At 32.9% G+C, this 23,095-nt stretch overlaps 2 protein-coding genes, 3 non-coding genes and 1 pseudogene across 5 annotated transcripts; 1 reads left to right on the plus strand and 5 right to left on the minus strand.

Moving 5' to 3' along the window:
• Positions 1–255: 255 nt before the first annotated feature.
• Positions 256–5,026, minus strand: LOC133290958 (disease resistance protein RPV1-like; annotated as a pseudogene).
• A 992-nt stretch (positions 5,027–6,018) lies between these two features.
• LOC133290963 (uncharacterized) lies at positions 6,019–9,298 on the plus strand. Its single transcript, XM_061489125.1, has 7 exons — positions 6,019–6,677; positions 6,857–6,943; positions 7,061–7,105; positions 7,182–7,277; positions 7,385–7,486; positions 8,751–8,905; positions 8,997–9,298. Exons 1-7 carry the CDS (start codon positions 6,114–6,116, stop codon positions 9,076–9,078), a joined length of 1,131 nt encoding a protein of 376 aa, XP_061345109.1. The 5' UTR covers positions 6,019–6,113; the 3' UTR covers positions 9,079–9,298.
• Positions 9,299–10,261: 963 nt separating this feature from the next.
• Positions 10,262–12,416, minus strand: LOC133290957 (uncharacterized). Its single transcript, XM_061489118.1, has 6 exons — positions 12,277–12,416; positions 11,557–11,611; positions 11,413–11,431; positions 10,839–10,916; positions 10,640–10,744; positions 10,262–10,569 (listed from the first exon to the last, which is right to left on the minus strand). Exons 1-6 carry the CDS (start codon positions 12,329–12,331, stop codon positions 10,453–10,455), a joined length of 429 nt encoding a protein of 142 aa, XP_061345102.1. The 5' UTR covers positions 12,332–12,416; the 3' UTR covers positions 10,262–10,452.
• Positions 11,778–11,861, minus strand: LOC133290968 (small nucleolar RNA Z159/U59). The gene has a single exon (XR_009748757.1). It is a non-coding gene; the product is annotated as a small nucleolar RNA Z159/U59 (small nucleolar RNA).
• LOC133290967 (small nucleolar RNA Z159/U59) lies at positions 12,076–12,159 on the minus strand. Its single transcript, XR_009748756.1, has one exon. It is a non-coding gene; the product is annotated as a small nucleolar RNA Z159/U59 (small nucleolar RNA).
• A 166-nt stretch (positions 12,417–12,582) lies between the features above and the next one.
• Positions 12,583–12,675, minus strand: LOC133290969 (small nucleolar RNA Z159/U59). The gene has a single exon (XR_009748758.1). It is a non-coding gene; the product is annotated as a small nucleolar RNA Z159/U59 (small nucleolar RNA).
• Between the last annotated feature and the right edge of the window lie 10,420 nt (positions 12,676–23,095).

Raw genomic sequence — 23,095 nt, forward strand, 5'->3', positions numbered from 1 at the left:
GTAAATAAATATTGAAAGAGAAGAAAATGAAGGAAGACATGATGTGAGGATCTAATAGCACCACCACAGGGGATGCATTCAATATAATATACGTTAGAATTTCATAAGTCTGAATAAGAGGTGTAACTTTATGGCCTTTAGACAATTCTACACTGATAAGCACATTACGGCAATTATAGTTTTGACATCTATTGTTTTTAACAAAAAGAATGTCATTTATTACGAAAAACCATAACAAGACCTTCACTTGTGTGTAACACTCAGATGATCATGTCAATATACATAGGCCAAGCTTATTCAAATATAGAAAGTTATTACAAAATACAGAAGGTATTAGGGATCTCTGCAACGGTCATCCTCCCCCTCTGCTTCTGTTTCCTTGCTATGGATTGTGCAGCTTTGCTTCCACTGGGTTCTTCAATGTCATTATTTCAGAATTTTTGAAAGTAGGAACAGTCACCAGCATAAGCATTATCATCTTTTTCTTTCGTATAAAGAGGGCATATTCCACACTCTTTTACCTTGAATGTTGGTCTATAATTCGTCCAAGAGCGGCCAACATCGTACTTGCAGATCTCGAAAGTGAAGTTGTGGGCATGAGAAAGCAAAATTTGGCTGATGCTTGAAGAATCAAAGTAATATTTCCACAAGAATGTGTGATCATGGACAATAAATCTCTGTCGACCCTTCCACTTAAGATAGTATCTTAGCTGATCATTGCTAGGAACAATGTGTATGCCATCATCTGATTCAAATGTGAATCTGTAGCTAAAAACACTGTATTTACTTTCTTCATCATCCATACCTTCAAGTCCCAAAACGACACATAGAGCGAAACCAACGAACGTATTATCATTGCACCAATTTAGAGAATCTATATCCAAAGTTACTGAATGTCCCTTGCAACGATAAGGGAACCAATGAGGAACTGCACCCCCTGGAAAGCAATAGAGCACAGACCTATATGCATCCTGGAGGATCCTAAGCCATGCATCAGCCGCAAGGTTACTTTGAGCACTTGGATCCAGTTCTTGACTATTGGTGAGATGAAATTTGAAGACTTCCTCTTTGGAATCTGATGAGACATTAAACCTTGAACTTGACACACTCCTAATGGATGGGCAGTCAAATGCCAACAAGTGTTTCAGAAATGGTGGAAGCTCTGGGATACATCCAAGCCTTTTGGAATCACTTACATCAAGTGATTTCAAGCTCGAAAGATGAGCAATACTCTCAGGAAGGTTAACAATACCACTTTCCCGCAGTGACAATTCTCTTAACAATGACAATCGGCCAATGTCACTTGGGATTTTGGATAATTTGTCACATCCTGAAAAGTCAAGCTCGGAGAGAAGTGTTACATTACCAATGCTGTTTGGAAGAAACTCCAGATCCCTGCACAAGTTCAGCCGCAAGGTTTGAAGCCCAACCAAATACTCCAATGATGAAGGTATATCTTTAATTGTTGTTTTTGTGAGGCGAAGGTGCGCAAAACTTTCTGCAGCCTCCAAGATCTCTGGGAAGGTCCTCAGCATTGAGCAACCATGCAAATCAAGTTTTGTCAACTTCAACTTGAAAATGCTGCTGGGAAGAGTTTCAAGTGATTCACAATGAGTAAGGTCTAACATGCAGAGTTTGCTGAGACTTCCAATTGAAGGTGGAATAAACTGAAGCCGTTGGCACCAGCGCAAGCTCAACTCTTCAAGCCCAACCAAATGGTGCAATGACAAAGGTAGTTCTTGTATTGCTGTTTCGTCTAAGATGAGCACCATTAAATTTTCCATAGTCTCCTCTATTTCAGGGAACTTTCCAAATTTGAGCAACCTTGGAGATATAGTCTTCTTAGAAATTTCAACTTTAAAAGATCAATTGGAAGACTTGTGAGGGATTCACAGTATGAGAGATCTAACCAACAAAGCTCGTTGAGACTTGGAAATAATGAGGCCGAACCTTCTCTCAACATTTTCAAGTTCAGCAAGTGTATATTATCCTTCGGTTCTTCATTTAAGTCAGCATAATCCACGGGCTCAAAGGTATCTGAGAATTTCTCAAATATAGAACTTGGTCCTGTAACTCTAGAACAACGAAATATTTCCCCTGGCAAACTGTTGCTGAATATTCTTTCTAATGATATACTACGAGAACAACTGGATAACTGAGCCCCCATGTTCATGCTACTGATTGAAAACATCTCAACGTTGAAACAACCATAGAGAACTATTAATCCAGAAGATTTTGAAAGAATATTGCTGGGAAGATTTAAACTCCTGAGCTCAAAACAACCATTTAACCACAAACAGTTGAGCTTGCTGAGAAAACTCGAGGAGTAAACTTGAACCAAGTTTACACAGTGACTAAGAATGATTTCTTCAATATTTGGGGACTGAGACAAGTCTGGTATTTGAATCAAGTTCTTTGAACCACGAAGGTCAAGCCTTTTCAAATTTGGTAAATGCTGGCACAAAAAAAGTAAATGAATAATTAAATAACAAAAGAAAAGTTCGTGAACTTCACCTAATCATACATGTATAGATAAAGCTCATCCATCACTAAAATACAAAGGAAACTATCTTAGGGCTTGCGATACCTGATCTCTCTCCCAAAGTTGTTCAAGTTGGCAGTCACGCATATCAAGTTCAACAAGATTTTCTGGGCGAAAAACCAGTGGCAATGATCTTTGAGGGAAGCCATCCCAACAAAGAAATCGTAAACCATTAGGAAGACTCTCAAGAAATGCAGGAATGTGCACTTTTGAGTCTTCAGTTGATTTAGACTTATAGAACTGAAGAAGTCTCAGATTATCCATCATTTTGAAGGCTTCTGCATGTAGTTGAACTGCTTTGATTTGGCACATGTCTAGGAATATACATTGGACTGCATCCGTCCCCTAAAATTTAAAGCTAAGTGTTTAGGAAGAAATAAACAGAACTAAAAGACGTAGTTGTAGGAAATTTAATAGCTAATAAGTGCATTACAATCTGTGATAAAGTAAATCCATGTTACTGTATGTCTTATCCAATGAGGTTTTAAGGAGTGTAGAAAGCAAAATGGCAGATGAATATATAGGTTTTACCTTGTTTTCTGTTAAAACATGATAAATATCCTCGTGCTTCCACAATCGACTACGTTTCCCAGGTTCACTGACACATTGTTGACGAACAATTTCTTGACCCATTTCCTGTATTAGATCATGCATCACAATTTCTCCTTTCAAAATAGATACAAGGCTCCTATCTGTGAGTGGTCTTATTCCAGAGGCAGCAGAGAAACCGCAGCTATCTAGTGCTTGTTTTACAGTATTCATATCATGTCCTCTGTAGAAACATGCCAAGTTAAGAAATATATGCTTCTGTTCATCATCAAGTCCATCATAACTTAATTTCAACACATTGGAAGTTTCAAGATCGGGAAGCTTTTCAAGCTTTTGCAGTACACTTTCCCATTCTTCCTTTGTTATACCATAAAGCATTGAGCCCAAAACTATGAGAGCTAATGGAATCCCTTTACCATATTTCAATACCTTTTGTGACAAGCTCGTGTAGTTTTCTATTGGATAGTTTTGCTTAAAGGCATTCAAACTAAAAAGTTGAAGAGAATCTTGAAAACTCATCTCCTTAACCTCATATAGCTCATCTACTTCAGCATTCCTCAGCACTTGCATGTCTCTACTAGTCACAATGATTATGCTTCCCGGGCAGTAGCTACCACGTCCTCCAATCAAATCTCTAATCTCACCTGCATTGTTGACATTATCAAGAATAAGGAGAACCTTTGCCCGTTTAATCCTTTCATCAGAAGAACTTAAACCAAGGGACGTTTTTTCTTCCCCTAGAACCTCTGATAAATATTTGCTCTGTACATGGTGCATTCCATATCTTTCTATTTCTTCATGAACATTTACAACAAAGCTGCTGGAACTGAATTGGGTTGCAAGTTCATGATATATTGCACCTGCAATTGTTGTTTTCCCTATTCCTCCGGTGCCACCAATTCCTATGATCCGAACGGCTGCTGACTCATTTTGTAACAAGGACTGGATTTGTGCAATATGCTTGTCAATTCCAACCAATCCTTGACAAGCAATTGTGGAAGAACGATTCCTCAATTTTCTCAAAATATCTTGAACAATTTCTCGAACAAGCAGGTATTCAGGTCCAGCACAAAGTAAAGAAACTATATGTCATATAATTGCTTCGGAATTTGTAAAATCATATGGCATTATTCCCATACATTGATATGCATGATGACTGTTCTAGTTTAAAGTATGATTGATTGAGTTGGAGACAAAGAAAAAAAGAAAAAAAAGAAATTCATTTTCAAATTTTGTTCATTTTAGAACATACAAATTGATTTCAGGATAAAATCAACTAAATTCAAAATTAATTTATATTATCATACCAAACACAAATATAAAAAAACTTCAGAAGAGTATTAAGATTAGTCACCCGATTCTTTTTGAACCCCAACCCGATAATCCTGCTGCTTCGGTTAGAGCAACTTTCCATAGCTTCACTTTGTCCATAAATCGTAGGTCATGCTTAACAAACGCATCTGCATAACTCCCTCTTTGATTCCTAACATCTGATGGGTCAACGTTATAAAAAACAGGTATCACGACCCTTCCATAACTCTCCTTGCATGCGAGTATCTTTTTGAGTTCATCCAAACACCACGTGGAAGAAGCATAGTGTTCGGAGAAAATGATGATATAAATATTTGATTCTTCAATTGCTTCGTGCAGTGACGGTGAAATTTCATTTCCTCTACCAAGTCTGTCATCTATATAAGTCTTAATTTTTTTACCACATAACGCTGCATAAAGATGACCAGCGAAACCGTTACGTGTGTCTTCCCCTCGGAAGCTGAGGAACACATCATGCTTAGTTGGAGGAGGAGACACAGCAACAGAAGAAAAATTCCCAGACATAGGAACCAAATTTCTGAACCTGCACCTCTTTGGTTCTTCGCATGAATATATATAAACTTGTTTAATGCTGAAAACTCTGTTTTTCTTCTCCCTTTGTCTAGTGCAGCTCTTATCCGGGAAGGGTTACACTGGTGAAAAGTAGGATTTGTACTAGACTTTCACTAGGCTTACCAAAAGTGTTTGACAAGATCAAGATCAATGTTTCTTTGTCAATCCCTCACCAACTATGGCAAAATATAAAAATCAAAAATCTATAAATAATTTAAACTGTTCTGAATTAGATTTAAGAGCACAACTGGGATAGTTTTAATAATTAATATACGTGAGAAACGTGTTCGTCGAATCCAAGTGTTGCCTTAGGAGCTACGAATAGACCAATTCTAACAAAATAATTTAGAATATTTGTTAATTCCTATCCTAAATAATTCAATTTATCCTACCTAATATTAATCTTTACAACTAGTTGAATCATGTCAAAAATATTATATATATATATATATATATATATATATATATATAGGAAAAGATTATGTTTATAAATTTTTTGTTTACAAATTCTACACTATATCTGATCTAACATAATGTAATTTTACATTATAAGTTTATAAAAATAAATTGTGAATATAATCTTATTATATATATATATATATATATATATATATATATATGGAAAAGTATTTGTCATTTTAAATGACATAATACTCTGTCCTTTTAAGATAGAGAGACATACACAGAAAAAAAAAACTTATTTAAATTAAAAAAACCACTCACTTTCTTCCTTCCATAATTTTCATTTTTCTGTATCTATCTCTCTTCTAAAATGACATAAGTTATATGTGACAAACATCAAACCCATATATATATATATATATATGTATATCATGTTTCATTTCCAACAGTGTAACATGTCCCATCCAAGTCCTAACTAAACAATTATTAGTTAGTAGTGATACAAAACAAAGGGGTTAGGACAACAAGTGCAAAGTCAATTCTACCCTCGTCTCACAGTTTCTGCAACCTCGTCCCCTGTTTTTAAATCTCAAACTGCTTGACTCATTACTCTCACTTAACCATCAGCCGCCAAGCCATTACATTAGTAAAACCCTTTCTCTCTCTATAAAAAGTTCAGCAAAACCCTCTCCCTCCCTCTCTCTCTCTCTCTAAACCAACAATAATATCGATATCAATGGCTTCGCTCTCTGTTTCGCGGCAGAATCACTTCTTCTCAGCGACCCACCCGACCCGACCCAAACCCAGGTTCGCGGCCCCAACCAAGATCCGAATGTCCCTCCGAGAAAACGGACCCTCCATCGCCGTCGTGGGGGTCACCGGCGCCGTCGGCCAAGAGTTCCTCTCCGTCCTCTCCGACCGGGATTTCCCCTACCGCTCCATCAAAATGCTGGCGTCGAAGCGCTCCGCCGGCCGCCGCCTCACCTTCGAGGAGAACGAGTACGTCGTGGAGGAGCTCACGCCGGAGAGCTTCGACGGCGTCGACATTGCTCTCTTCAGCGCCGGCGGGTCCATAAGCAGGGAGTTCGGCCCCATCGCCGTCGATCGGGGAACGGTGGTGGTGGACAATAGCTCGGCGTTTCGAATGGACGAGAAGGTTCCACTGGTGATTCCAGAGGTGAACCCTGAAGCGATGCAAAACATCAAGCTTGGAACGGGTAAAGGCGCACTCATTGCTAACCCCAATTGCTCCACCATTATTTGCTTGATGGCTGCTACCCCTCTTCATCGACGTGCTAAGGTACAACTTTTTTAATTTTTTGTCTTTTTTTTATTCTTTTCATGTAAATTCATATGTGATTTTTTAATCAATGGCTTGCTTGGTTTGATTTTACGATTTTATGTATTTGTATGCTTTTGTGATGTCCTTACACTTTATGCTTGCTTGATTCACTTCTCTACTATTAATTAATATTGCAGGTGTTACGTATGGTTGTTAGTACCTACCAGGCTGCTAGTGGTGCTGGTGCTGCTGCAATGGAAGAGCTTGAGCTGCAAACTCGTGAGGTTTGGTCTATCTACAACAGTTTGTTTGCTTAGTTCGTGTTCTAGCATTGGGGGGAACCTATAAGAAGGGAAACTGGTTTCATAGTCTGTAATAACAAATTGATTTTATTTTTTAAGGTGTTGGAAGGAAGATCACCAACATGTCAAATATTTAAACAACAGGTTTGTCCTATTCTGTATATACCTCTCATGTTTAGAAATTCAAGACCTACTTCCTGATGCTGTTATTATTTTGCAGTATGCTTTTAATCTATTCTCACATAATGCACCTGTTCTTTCAAATGGATATAATGAAGAAGAAATGAAAATGGTCAAGGAGACAAGGAAAATTTGGGTAAGTTGAAATTGAATATTTATATCTTGTTTGTTAGCTTATTTGTTTCAAACTATTGATAATTAAATGCCTATATCCTGCTTATTTCATTTTTTACACTTTTGCAGAATGACAAGGACGTTAAAGTAACTGCCACTTGTATAAGAGTTCCTGTCATGCGGGCTCATGCTGAGAGTGTGAATCTTCAATTTGAGAGACCCCTTGATGAGGTAGTTCATGTTGTCATGCTATGTGTCTTTCTGTTATAACCAAAAGTGGACATAACATTTCAGGTCCTAAACTGGATACAGCATTTTATCCCAACTCCTGTACTCCTAGCTCACAACTAATTTATTCCATGTTTTTTAAAATTTATATTGGATTCAATAATATTTTCCCCCTCCAAAAATTGAAGGAAATAAATTTTGCATTCTTTGTTGTTTGATGGTTTGTAGTTGGATTCAAATTGGTATGGCATCCTATGCACGTAAAATTTCTCGTATGTTATTACTTCATTTAATCATTTTGTAAGCTTGGACTGTTTGAATTCTTTTATTGAACTTGTTGACGAGGTTAGTTATATTCTGTTCCCCTGTTTCTTGACAATGAGTTTCCTGTGTGGTTGACCTGGGAGGCTAGGTCTAACGTGAGAACTAACCCACAGCTTACTACTACCTTATGTTGATCATTCATTGATTTTTCAGAATGTCAAGGATAACGGGCTTCTGATTAGGGGAATAGTGTTTACATGATAGCCTTTCACAGGCTTTTGACAACTGAAGTGTGTGACCTGCTGGGAGTTGCTAGAATTAGTTTTAGGGAGTCTAACCGAATTGACTTTTTGCTTGTCATATAAAAATTGATGCAGGATGGATAAGTCTGTATCAAATTCAGACTTTATCACATATGTATAGCGTATAGACAAATCTGCAAAGTCTGGATTAAATAATTAGTGGCATGTAGGCAAACTTGATAACCCAACTTCCTATAGATAGCTCACATGTTCTTTGTTGTGTTGGGGCTTATAATGTTGTTTAATTTATAGGGGTCTTTGGGTTTATGATTGATAGATTAGAACTCCTTCAGAGACACACTGCTGGTTGGTTTTATGATGATGGAGAAAGAAAAACACTGAGCTAAGAGCATTGTTATGGGCTCAAAAGAAACAGTCGTTTCTTGGACATCATCATTTCTTTTGTAGTGATAAAACTTAACTTCGAAGTGTTGGCTTATGCACTGTTGTCATTTCTTGATGATCTTTGTTGTTTCTGTTGTTTTAATGATATGAAACAGCACATCTTTATGGTTCTTTTTGTATTCAGTGTTGGAAATTGGAATGATCAAATACAATTTTAAGCAGGGTCCCGTTATCTTTTGCGTGCCTAGAATCATGTTTATATAGGACAAGGAATATGGAATGCATTTTGGGTGAGAAACTTTGTCTAAAAGTTAAAATCTAACTTGTCTGAGTTCATCTGATTTCCATTTCTTCAGGACACAGCAAGAGATATTCTGAAGAATGCTCCGGGTGTAGTGGTTATTGATGATCGTGAATCCAATCGTTTTCCTACTCCATTGGAAGTGTCAAATAAGGATGATGTTGCTGTTGGCAGGATTCGCCGTGACCTGTCTCAGGATGGGGATCAAGGGTAAAATCTCTTCAATGGCTCTATATTATCATTTTTCAATTAGCGTTGCACTTTATCCTAAGCATTTTACATCAATGGTGGATATACACAGGTTGGACATATTTGTATGTGGGGATCAAATTCGTAAGGGAGCTGCACTCAATGCAATCCAGATTGCTGAGATGTTGCTATGAGTTCTCATATTTCAAATGTTTTGGATCAGTTTTTTGTCTGATAGTTGGATGCGGTTAATCATTTCGTTTTTCAAGGATGTGGTAGTACTCTAGCTCTAGCTTGAAAAAAAAGGAACATAAAGGCCTTGTTTGAGCAATTGCTGTAGTCTTATCTATTGGGAATAACAAGCATTGGTTATGGCATGGGAGAGATCACCCAATGCTGTACTGATCTTTTTGAGTGAGAATTTATTGATCAATTTTGATTTGAAGTTCCTCTAGACACTTTTCATACGGAAAAAATCACATTATTAAAATTTTATGATCCAGCTATCTATTCTATTCTATTCACTTAGCTAATTAGGAACTCTTTTGACATAAACAATTTTTTACGCATATTAAATTCAGTTTTGAAGAATAAATCGCAGTTCAAAAATTTATTAGGTTAATGCGATAGTGTATTTCGCTTTGGTGGCTTTTAGCGATAACACAACCCTACAAAGAAAACAAAATGTTGTTGCGTACCTTCAGAAAATGTTTGAGTAATGAAGCAATTAACAATAAAATATTAAAATTCAACTGATCAAAAAAAAATTAAAACTTTTTGCAATAAAATTGGGTATATAATAAGATTTGTTTAATTCAAAAACAATTTGATCCTACATGGTTTAAAAATGACACTTCATAAAGTCACTAGAAGTGATCAAGTGGTTGAAATAGTTGGCATGATATCATAGGTTTCAAACCTATTCAAAATAAAATAATAAAATCACTTCATACATTTACGAAATCCTCCGTCGTCCTATTTATTTATTTTTAACAAAAAGTGCAGTAAAATAACAAAACAATCAATAATTAACTCAATTCACTAAACTTTCCTTCATTTTTTACATAAACGGATTTCACTACCAGCAAATTTTACGTCTTCCTTTAAAAAGTATAATAATAGAGGAAACCACAAAAAAAAGTTAACACAATAATAATTTAGCCTAACAACTTTCTGTGTAGAAAGTAATTATTTTTTACGTACCAAAAAATTGAGATTAGTTCGTTTGAAACACAAATGGAATTTGAAGATATTCTAGCATAAAAATCCATCACAAGTCACTACTACAGAAAGATTGCGTCACACTGGGGGGCGGGAGGGTGGATAAAAGGATGTTTACATGTTAGATCTACTCCATTCGAGATACATGTTAATACGTACATAATTGAAAAAGATATCTGAGAATTGGTTCAATCGTTCTTGGGCGTCCAAATCAAAATACCATCGACATCCTCCGCCAATATCTCAACATGTTACCAATTTTAAAGGCAGGAAAGTCTAGACGACCATATATTTAGTTATCAAGAATTCAAGATACCGAAGAGGCAAATACTACAGAGTCAACTAGCTTATTTGGGGTTCCTAAGAACAATGATGACAGAATCTCCACGGAGGAACATTTTGCTGATAAAACGATCTTTGTTGACAGGCTGAGCCTTTTTCTTTCCTTTACCAGTCTTTGGCACCTGATTTACACAGAACACTTAGCTGATGTAATAAGTGCAAGGGAACAAATCTCATAGAAACAAAGCATACCTCAGTCCACATCTCCCTGACATTTTCAAGAACCATGTTGCAGTGTCTATCAAAGGCCCTAACACGACCCAGAAGCTTTTTGTTGTTTCGACAATTTATTAGCACCTGTATAAGTTAAATGTTTAAGTAAAATCTCACATAAAAAACATGAGCCTTGCTCAGAACCCATAGTATTATGTAATTCAAAAAAAAAAAACACCTGGGTATTATTTTTCACACTCATCATGAGTACAGATAGTGGTCCAGTGTTGAATTCCTCTTCCTCATTCTTAGCCGTCTGTAACAATGTAGTAATGTTAAATTGATAAGATAATAAGGCATAGTAAACACTCATCTAAAGCCCCTAGTATTAGATGTCATGAACATTACTGTAGGAAAACCAATTAGTTATGCAAGAAAAGCCAGGTTCCTTCCACATGCTCACAAATCACAAAATCATATCATGGAAACATAGCTACTAAATTTCAAGCTGGGAAATTTATCAGATTCATTTTGTTTGTTCACAACCTGTAATGTAAGAAAAAAGATTTTGACATCACAAAATAAAATTCCCTTCTCTAACTAGGCTGGTTACTTCAGAGAAAAGCCTACTCAAGATCAGGTCAAATAATGCAAAAAAATAAAAATAAAAATAAAAATTGCACTATTATAAATACAGTCATTCACTAGGTTGTGTAGATAGAAAATGAAGAACAATCAAAACAAGCATACAGTGTCAGGATCAAAATGCCAAACTTTGTGTAAAAGTAAGATTAAAGGACAAAAGGACTTACTTCTTCCTCCATTGGACGGCTTGAAAAGAGAAAGTAGGGAAAACAAAGCAAAAGTGTGAGTATTTAAGGGAAAAAACGCTGCAAAATTTATATTAATAATGACATCAATAGAATTCAACAAGTGAACAGTGACAGAATAAATACCTCATTATGGAAGGAACTGAAGTGAAGCTGCGAAATTCTTCAAATAAAGTAGAAACTGACATAAGAGAGAACATATGAATCAAATAATAAATTGAAACAAGAAACTAAGGAACACAAAACTAAAAAATTTAGTAAATTGCAAAGAATAATAAATATCATAATAGAAAAATCAGAAAAAGAAGAGGGAGCACAAAGGGAAGAGAAAAAAAAAACATTAGCAAGCCTCTTCAGTTCAGGTCTCCATGTATTTTCCTCATGGACAACTCGGAAGAACGAAAGTTATTTTTCTGATCATCCTCAGAGGCTATTTTGATTAGTTTCAAGTCAGGACAGACTTCAGAAGACATGACTTATTCATGTAGAAGAGCTAATCCGTTAATAAAGCTGTAAGCAAACAAGAAACTATCATATTATCAAGCTAAATTAAAACAAATTGATATTGTGAACAATAGACAAAACAAAAGACAAGCAATAGACTCAAGGGGGGCAGGGAGGGAAAAGGAAGACGAGCATAAGATAGTCTCTTCAGTTCAGGTCTCCATGTATTTTCCGCATGGACAACTCGGAAGAACGAAAGTTATTTTTGTTATCATCCTCAGAGACTTTATGGCTCACTATGCAATCTAATGTATGTTAAATTAAGATCACAAAGGGGGATAAACACATCTTTTCATAATTAAAACAACTCAAGTCATTCAAAATAACAAGAAGGTTTCATACCAAGACCAAGATGGTTTGTGTCAAAAATTGAGTGGAAAACCCCAAATGGGCACATGATTTTTCAATAGCTCAGAAGATAAATGGCTTAAAAACCTCATCTGAGCGATGCTGCCCCCAACCATCTCCTAGAAACCTCAGATCCTAGTATTAAAAAAACGCAGTATGAAGATATCATTTTTTATCAACTTCGAACACTAAACAAACAATCAAGAATGGTGAAGTAAGAGCCATTAAAAAAACGACAACGACAACAAAAATAAGGAATTAAAGAAACATGAATGTTTCGACCACTGATGTTTTAACTATGTCTCTTCAGTTCAGGTCTCCAAAATAGCATTCTTCATGGATTTTTCATCAGAAGAACGAAAGTTTTAATTGAATTGAATCCTCATTAGAGACAATCACAAGTCCAGAATCAATTACAAGAACATACACGCATAAGAGCACATATTCGAGAGCATAAGCATAAATCTCGAAGAAAAAAAGAAAATAAACAAGTAAAAGCAACCTACCTTACTTCAGAGAACGAGTAAGATCGGAAATTTGAAAGATACGAATGCGAAGACAAAGCCACCACGCTCAGTACATTTTTATACTGTGAGAACAAAACCCTAACTTTGTTCTCTGTTTATTTTTTGTGAGGTTTTTGTTTTAAGAGTTCAAAACCCTAGTTGGTTGGGTTGGCCCATTTCCATTCAGCCCATATATTGGTTTGGGCTGCTCAGAACTACTTTTATCACAGCCCAACTACCCGGGATGAGATTGTCGTGTAAGGCATAGGCATGCATAGGAACAGCTTTCATGCCAAAAGCTTAAAACAAGAGAAATTTCTGCTCTTGTTATTTTTATTTTTATTTTAAGAAAAAAGCTTAACATGTCATTGAATTAGTGATAAATAATGGAGAGATATTTGTAAATGTAGTCATACAAAAACGTTATAAGGAGATATTCTTATACATTACTTTCAATATATTAAATGGTGAAGTTTTTTATTTTATTTTTGTATATAAATGGTGAATTTTTTTTTTTAAGTTAATCGGACAGTATAATATTTATTCGCATGCTATGCTCTTTTATTTGGGGGTGTAATGTAACATCCCAAGGGACAATTTTATGGGGATAAAAATAATTGTCATGATTAACAAGAGAACTCCTAAAATATTGTTAAGGATAAGAGTTCAATATTTTTAAAATATATTTTAAAGAAAATTTTTTAATCAAATAAAATTATGGTAAACCTTTAGCCGTTTAATAAAATTATAGATTATAGGATAATTTTAAGATTTTATTAATCTCATGTTAAAGGCAATGTTACTAAACTGACCTGGTCATTGACCCGATTGAGGTACTGGGTCACTGGTTCAACCAGTGGGTCAATGGTTCAACCGCATGACCCAGTAATTATATGCAATTCTATAATTTATATTAAAAAATTATAAACATACTCAAATATCTAAAAAAAATGATAAAAATTTCAAATATTTTAATATAAAAAATAATAAATCACATATTATTATCTAATAAAGAATCAAACAAAAATATAATAATCGTGATACAAGGCTTCAGGTTCAGTAAACGACATCTCTAACTATAAATCAAATCAACATTTTCTGCATAGTGCATAATTGAGATAATATTAATGTTGTAGGTACATAACTCACGTAAGGCAATAAGAAAAAAAAAATAAATATGTCCATTATGTTTTTTTTTTTTTAAAAAAAATTGGAATTTTTGTTTTGGGACCAGGTCGGGTCAACGGTTTTCATGAAAATCGGACGGGTCACGCAGGTTTTCATGAAAATCGGCGGGTCACAATGGTTCTTATGCATAGTCGGTCCATTGCTTCAACCGAACCAGTTATATGACCGATTTATCGGTTCCCGGGTCGGTCCGATTTTATTAACATTGGTTAAAGGATATAAGTTATCTCATGTCATAGTGGGTTTCTCCACCTAAAAAAATTAAAAAAAAAAAGATGTCACAGTTATCGAATGGTGTGTAGGATGAAAAACTTATCTTATGTAGCATGAGAATAATTTTTCCCATAATTTTATACGGTAATAAAATAAACGGGAACCTTAAAACTAAGAAAAATAGTAAGATATTAAAAACAAAAGGGAATTATTTTTTGCAGATAATCACTCCTTCCCAAAAGTAGGTCCCATCTTAAAAAAATTTCTCATACCCATAGTGTATTCACCCCACTCGTGCTTTGAGTCACTAGCATTGTTGTTAAAAACTAGTCTAAAAACATAAAATGTATAAACGCAGTGTAAAAATCTGTTAAAACGTAAGTAGAAACGGTCCTTAGTAGAAACAGGTAAAAACGTCGTGTAGAAACGTAAAAATGGTAGAAACACAAGTTTTTATGTTTTTTACTGTTTTTAATGAAACTCAATTTTTTTTTAAATAACCTGTTTTCCATTTTTTTTAATATTTTTGAACTTATATCTTATATAGTTATGTGACTTATATCTTTTAAATATGAAGTTATTTATTAAATTTTGAGTAGTGATTTATGTGATTTTTTTTACATGCATATATATATATATATATATATATATATATATATATATATATAATTTTGTATCTTGACCTTAAGTATTAAAAAATTTATGTTTCGTCTCGTTTCTACCAATTACGTTTCTATGTAGAAACTAGATTTTGACTACCTTGATCACTAGCAACGTAGTAATTTTTTACAGTAACAACAGAAAAATATTTCCCAAAAAAGGGAGAATTGTTTTCTGCAGTTACTAGAGATAATCACTCCTTCTCACTGACACAATTCAAAGTAGGTCTCGTATTTTCTCTTCCCAATAATTTATGGAATCCATGCATGCTTTGAGTCACCAATAGCTGAGTAATTTTCTGCAATAACAACAGAAAATTATTCCCAGTAAAGAAAGGGGAACTGTTTTCTGTAGTTACTACACATAATCACTGCTTTCCGCAGACACGATTCAACGTACATCCCATTTTAATTTTTTTTCTTTTCCCCATAATCTATAGGGGCCCATGCATGCTCTGAGTCACCAGAAGCAAAGTAATTTTTTGCAATAACAGGAGAAAATTATTTCCTAAAAAGAAAAGGGAATTATTTTATGCAGTCAATGCACATAATCACTCATTTCCGCAGTCACAATTCAAAGTAGGTCTCGTCTTAATTTTTTTCTCTTTCCTATAATTTATGGACCCTATGTATGATTTGAGTAACTAGCAACAGAATAATTTTCTGCAATAATAGCAAAAAATTATTCCCCAAAAAGAAAGGGAAATTGTTTTTTGCATTTACTACAGTCTACATATAATCACTCCTTCTGAAAGACATAATTTAAAGTAGGTCTTATCTTGAAAATTTCCCTCTTCCGGTCCACGCAAGCTTCGAATCACCAACAATAAAGTAATTTTCTGCAGTAATAATAGAAAATTATTCCTTGAAAAGAAAGGAGAATTGTTTTCTACAGTTATTACAGGACAATTCAAAGTAGGTCCCACCATAAAGTGGAGTACAAGAGTTATAGAATTAAGTAAGAAGTTAAAAACTTGACACCTCATGTATGAAAGTGTCAAAGGTTAATGAGGCAAAAGCAAAAGGTTTTATAATTCTCATTTAACATGAGAATTATAATTTTCCTACACACCCTTCGATTTCTGTGCTGACATGGGTTCTACATATAATTTTTTCTTACATATGGGTCCCACATGCTTTTTATCTCTACAACATGAGATTTCAATTCTCCTTCAACATGAGAATTATAAAACCCAAAGCAAAATGGGCAAAGGTCAATCGTTTAGCCTATTATAAGGTCACGAAATGTAACGGAGAATTCTTAATAAAGTGGGAATTATTTAATATTATGTAATATGAGAAAATCTCAATCATTAATCAAGAAATTAATATTTATAATTTTGTAATTTTCTATCTCAATATTTTTTTATTCTTTTATTATCGTTGATTCACCTTTATATATAGTTGAATATTAAATACAATGCGTAAAAGATTTAACATGAATGAATCAAGCATCTATCGAAGAGTTACGTCATGTTTTTCATAAGAAAAAAAATAAAAAAACGAACTTCTAATAGACATTAAATATATGGGAGTTACTAATCTCATGTTGTTTGAGATAGTTATTTCATGTGTGTGAAATAAATATGTGGGATGCACACTTGAAAACAAAAGGAAAAAGAAATGGAAAAAAAAATGGCACAAAATTCGATGAGTGTATAAAATGAGATAATTATCTCCAATGAAATGAGAAAAATATTTCTCTAAATATATATGGAGTTCAAAAATTTAAAACAAAATTAAATAGAAAAAATGTGTATCATTTTAAAAGATACAAAGTTATATCATTTTAGGTGAGAGAAAGAGATAATCACGGGAGAGAGAGTGGGGATAAAAGTTTTAAATATGTGGATCTCACCTCTTTATGAAAGTGAAAGAATGTAAGATATGTCATTTAAAATGACACATTTTTTTTCCAAATAAAATCTATCCTAACAAACTAGAGAAGAAATACATGTATTGCTAAGTCATTTTTTATATATATGGAGCCGTAGGGGTGTGCAAAAAAACTGGTTCACTTGCCTTGTCCTTGATCTGACTTTGACCTGACCTTGACCTGACCCATAAATACCTATTTTTTTTGAACTGGTTTAAATATTGACCCACTTTTATTTGGGTTAGTTTTTGACCTGACTTGTTTTAATAATGACCCATTGACCCAAAACTTGACCCAGACTCATTACATGAAAAAAAAAGAAAAAGAAAAAGAAAATCACAATTACGTTAAAAGAAAAGTTTTAACGTAAAACAATTACGTCAAATTTTTTTACGAAAAATATTACTATCAAAAAATTTTGCAAATTTTTTTGATGAAAAGTATTTTAATCAAAATTTGTGACTAAAATATTTATGTAAAAAAATTTGACGGAAATTGTTTTTTGTTAAATTATTTTACGGAATCTAAATTTCGTCAAAATATTTCACAAAAAAAATATTCATCAAAAATTTCGACGAAACACATTTCCATCGAAATTTTTTGACAGAAAAAAATTTCATCAAAAATCTTTACAAAATTCAAATTTCGGCGAAAGTTTTCAACGGAAACATTTTTGTTAAATTTTTTGACCAAAAAAAAAAATCGTCGAAATTTTTAGCGAAACACATTTCTATCAAAAATTTTCAAATAAATATTTTCGTCAAGTTTTTTGATAAAAAAAGATTTTTTCATCAAAATTTTCAACAGAACACATTTTTGTAAAAAAAATTTAACAAAAAAATTTTCGATAAAATTTTTCGACAGAAAATATATTCTGTCAAAATTCTTTAGAGAATCTAAATTTCATCGAAAGTTTCGAATGAAACATTTCCCTCAAAACAATTTTCGTCAAAACACATTCCCTTTGAAATTTTGAAGGAAAAACATTCCGTCAAATTTTTTGACGAATTTTTTTTTTTCGTTTAAAAATTTGATAGAGGAAATCATTTTCGTCAAAACTTTTGACGAAAATTAAACTTCGTCAAAAATTTCGATAAAATTTTATTGAGTGAAGATATTCTTACTACTAGAAAAATTTACTACCAACCCACTACCTCCATAATCACCATTGGATCAACATTTTCTCTTTCTTCAAATTTTTTTTAACATTCTGTCTCTTTGATCCAATGATAATTGTGGAGGTAGTGGGTTGGTAGTAAATATTTTTGGTAGTAAGAATATCTCCCCTCAATTTTATTTTTGTAAAAATTTTCATTAAAGAAAAAATTTCGTTGCTTTTCGACAAAAAGTATTCCGATGAAAAAATAATTTTGTGACGAAATTTTTGTCGTTTGCATCGTAGAAATTTAATGAGTTTAAAAAATAAATCAATAACTATAAAAAAAATCAAATTAAAAACATGTTTTGAAACCAAGTCAAAAACGGGTCAGGTCGATTTTGACCCACTTCAGAAACCAAATCAGACCCACTTCAAAAATCAAGTCAGGTCATATCCAACCCAGTTCCGAACTAGTTCAAAAAAATCCAAACCAAGTCAGACCTGACTTGAATCAAATTAAAGCGGGTCGGATCAAAATACCTGACCTATAAAAATCAAGTTGGGTCGAGTTGGCACAAAAATCTGACCCGACCTGACCCACACAGAAATCAGAATCCTATATGGAGGTCTGCTAAGGCAGCAAATTGGCAGGATTGAGCGGCAACCATCACCATCAATCTTGTACGAGGCAGGTTTTGGTTGAATTGTCAATATTTCATAAGTTTCACCCTTATATATAGTTGCATATTAAATACAACGCGTAAAAAGATTTAGTCATCATCTCGATGAGTATTATTTCAAAATAAAATTTTTAAAAATAAAATTTTTTTTGAAAATTTTTAGATGTTTGGATAACAATTTTTTTAAAAAATAAAATTTAAAATGCTATCTTTTTTTAGCTAGTAGTTGGTTGCTTTTGAAAAAAAAGAAATTAAAAGATAATATGAATTTTTTTTTTTGAAATAAGATCATATAATTTTTTAAAATACAATTTTAACCTCATTTTATCATATATATTTGATCTCTCCTTATCCCACAAACATGTTATTTTATCTCTCCTTTATTGTAATTTTATATATAAAAGTACTTTTTTTATTTTAACATCCAAATAACTTTTTTTATATAAAAGTGATTTTCATATCATACATCCAAACGAAGAATAAACTTTATCTTTAAAAAAAAAATACATAAAAAGTCATTTTTTTTAAAAGCTTAACATGAATAAATCAAGCATCTATTGAAGAGTTACATCATGTTTTTCAGAAGAAAAAAAATAAAAAATAAAAATATCAGAAGAAAAAAACAAAAAAAAACCGAGATTCTTATAGACATTAAATTTATAGAAAATCATGCTCTTACATTGCATAATATTGTTATCTCATTTTACTCTCACTTCAAAAAAATGTATCTTTTTTTTTTCTTTTTTCTAAAAATTGATGGGTCCATTTTATTTGTCTCTTAACATAAGTGAACTTCTCTTTTTTTTGGAGGTTTAAGTGAACTTCTCTAATACTACATGAAAAAGTAATCCCCTAAATTTATACTGAGTTCAAAATTTAAAATAAAATAAAGGAAAAAGTTCATCAATGCCCTTGTGGTTTACTTTAGAATCACCTATGTCCTTGTGATTTTTTTATCACATATGCCACTGTGATTTGCAAAAAGATATATTTTTTTATCACATATGTCCCTGTGATTTTTTACTTTTTACAAAATACAAGGACATATGTGATAAAAAAAAATACAAGGACATAGATGATTCTAAAACAAACCATAAGGGTATTGATGAACTTTTCCCTAAAACAAAATCTATCCTAACAAACTAGAGAAGAAAGATGTGTATTGCTAAGTCATTTTTTATATAATTTCACTTTGAATTCTTCCTTTTTCAATCAAAAGTCTTTCTTTGATAGCTATCTAACTTTTTTGTTAATTTATCAACTTATGTTCTCTTTAAATTTCTCTTCTTCATTTTTTTAAACAACTGAAAATTTAATACATAATTTAATACAACTTACCTAAACTCTTAAGTGTTAGGAATGTGGCTTCCATACTCAAGATGGGGGGTGAATTGAGTATTACAAGATTTTCGCAAAAGTTCCCTTCTAGTTTCTAAATAATCATTTCAAGCAAACTTTGATATATGAAAAACTAATCAATACATTCAAACAATCCTTAATATATAATATATCACAATTATAGAATTTATTCTAGCACATACAAGATATCAAAGAAACAATTAAAGTGCTAGAAATAAAGAGTATAGAGTTTAGAGAATTGCAAACACAATATATCATGGTTCGGTCACCACCACTTGTGACCTACGTCCAGACTGAAGCCGCTCGATCAACTCTTTCACTAATGGTCAAGCTTCACGGGTGCTTGGCAAACCTTTACAATCTTCCAAGACTTCTGGTTCTTGGATACCTTACAATCTCTAAGTTTACGGGTACTTGGCAACCTTACAATTCACTCCAAATTTACTTAGGTATTTGGCTACCTTTCAAACAATGGGTCTCACAACTCTTTCAACTCAAGAATATAAGGATAGAAATATTTGGAAATGAATATACACTCTCAAAGTGTGGATATACAACTTGAAACACTATGGGTATATGAATTTTCAAGATATGAGCTCAAATATGTTTGATCTTTGAAAGATATGAAAGAATATGCAAATGATAGTGTAAAAGCTCTCAAAATATGCTTAGTATGTGTAGGAATGATGCCCAATGCGTTTTAGAGTCATTGGGAATGTATATATAGTGTTTCCATTGAAAACTAGCTGTTTATAGCCATTATATGCATTCTGTCACAGTGGTAATCGATTACCTCAAATGGGTAATCGATTACCAACCTGATAGAAAGAACACTATTTCGTATTTTGGGCATAATTTGAGTTATACTTGTCAGATTGATGTGATCTTGGTGTCGTTGGAAAGATAAAAGAAATATTTACAACTTATATGAAGAACACAAGATCCAAATCCATTATCTTGGATACGAAAAAATGTATGGAAGGCAGCAGCGAAATTATGCAACAAATTTTAAGTTCAAATGTGTTCTAACTTGCTTCTAACCACTTTTTGTGAAAGATCTTGACTTGATAAATATGTTTTGAAGTTATAAAATATGTCAAGGATCTTTTCCATGAGTTTTTCAAATTTCTTTCAAGTATATAAAGGTTATGATTATGCAATTCGAAAAACACGTTTACTTTGAGAAAAACTTTGAGCTCATGCAATGCAATCTATCATATACCCTTACATATATTCTAAGTCCTAAAGATATATTCCAATATGATTTTAGACTTAGCTTTATGTCTTGTGTCTTGGATCTTTACTTGAACTTGATGCTTTGACTTGTTGGATATGACAATGCTTGACACTTTGTTAGTTTTGATCATTGGTGTTGCTCTTCTAATTATTCTTTGTTGCTCTTGATTCAATGATCTTGCCACTTTGATATGACATCACTCTTCTTGTGTGGCTACATCATACATCTTCAATATCCATATATGGTTGATGCTTTTTGCTCTTGATCAAAGCTCTTCTCTTTTTGTTGTTGTCATTTTGTTATCATCAAAACATACTTTGTATCTACAATCTCCCCCTTTTTGATGATGACAAACTTAAAATTGAGAAAATGTTAGTATAACAAATATTCTCAAATAATGTATATCATACTCCCCCTCAATTTATGAATGGTTCCAAAAAGTTATAATTATGAAAGTGAAGCATTACAAACCAACATATATGTATATGGTGGAATAATATAATTTTCTCAATTTTCATATTTTTCTCCCCCTTTTGGCAACATAAAAAAGCATAAACCAAGATAAGCACGCAAACTTGTGAGCAACAAAATTCCATTGAGCATGTTAATAAAGAACACTTGTTATGTAGCACCAAAACAATAATATCAAAGCTCCCCCTTAATCCATGAATGGTTTCAAAGACAAAAGTGTGAGAATTCTAGGTTCAACAAACATCATTTTTACCTTTTTAGCGCATTCTGTCTCTTTCGTATTTGTCTTTACCATTTCTCAACATATTAGGTAGAGGTGTGCTACACTTTTTTTTCAATTAGCCCTGATTCTCCCCTTTAGGCAACATCAATGGATTGAATAGTTCAAAATATATAACAAAGCATTCAAATGATTCAAGTAAGTGCAAATATGCCATGAAAGTGGATTTAAACCTTAAAGTGCTCAATATATCATAAATCCAACACAAATGATCCATACAAATCCAGACATACAAATATAAGCACATGGTCCAAGTACAAAGCATTTATATCACAAAGATCTAGGATATGCAAATAATAATGCAATGCGAAGCATCAAATACTAGCTGAACATTGTATAGAATATTGCAAGAGATATGACAAATGATTTTCTCCTATTTTTGCTAGCATAAAATAATATGTGCAAGTTGTAGGCATATGACTAGCATGACTTTGATAATAGCAAGCATAAGATTTGTAGACATGTATTAAGTAAGTGACTTTAATAGCATAAATCATTCGACATATCTACACAAATATTTATAGCAATATCATGTCATATGCAAGCAAATAGAGATATTAGGGACTTAGCTAATTTATGGAGTATTTTGCAAATTAAATCTTTTTGAAATATCTCCAATATCGTTATTCTCCATTCCTTTGTAAGCTCTTAGCTTTGTTCTTGTTGTTGAGGTGAATTTTCAATTATGACTTCGTTCTTTTGTTCTCCTCTTTTTCACTTTTCTTATCACTAAAAGGATGTAGGTCAACTTTCCTACAATATAATCATCACAAACATCCTTTCTAGGCATAATGGAGTTAGTCTCTTTAAAAGCAAAAATTATTGACTCTTCCATTGTCATAATTATTTTATAAGCCAAGTGATGGATAAAACAAATAAATGCTAGGCTCTCCCTCAAATCATGCATACTAGTAAAATATAAGTCATGTATTAAGAGAAATATATCCATTGTTATGCATATAAAAATATCAATCAATAATGGATATGTAAGATATTTTAAAAATTAAATAATTGATGATGGCAAGTCATAAGAATTTCAAAACGAAAAGGTTGAACTAGCCATTATTATAACATAAGATGGATAAAATAAAACATGTTTTACCTAACCAAGTAAGCATGTGAGAAAGATGAAAATATTTTGCATCAAAAACACATATTCTTTGAGTGTAAACTAAGAACATTTGAAGTATCTTTCCTCAATTTCTCATTTGTAAATCTTTTCAAAGATTGAAGTTTGGAACTTTC

This window comes from Gastrolobium bilobum, unplaced genomic scaffold (genome assembly GCF_033153095.1).
Source record: "Gastrolobium bilobum isolate Gb01-03AN ecotype WA unplaced genomic scaffold, APGP_CSIRO_Gbil_v1 utg35084, whole genome shotgun sequence".
Classification (NCBI taxonomy): Eukaryota; Viridiplantae; Streptophyta; class Magnoliopsida; order Fabales; family Fabaceae; genus Gastrolobium; species Gastrolobium bilobum.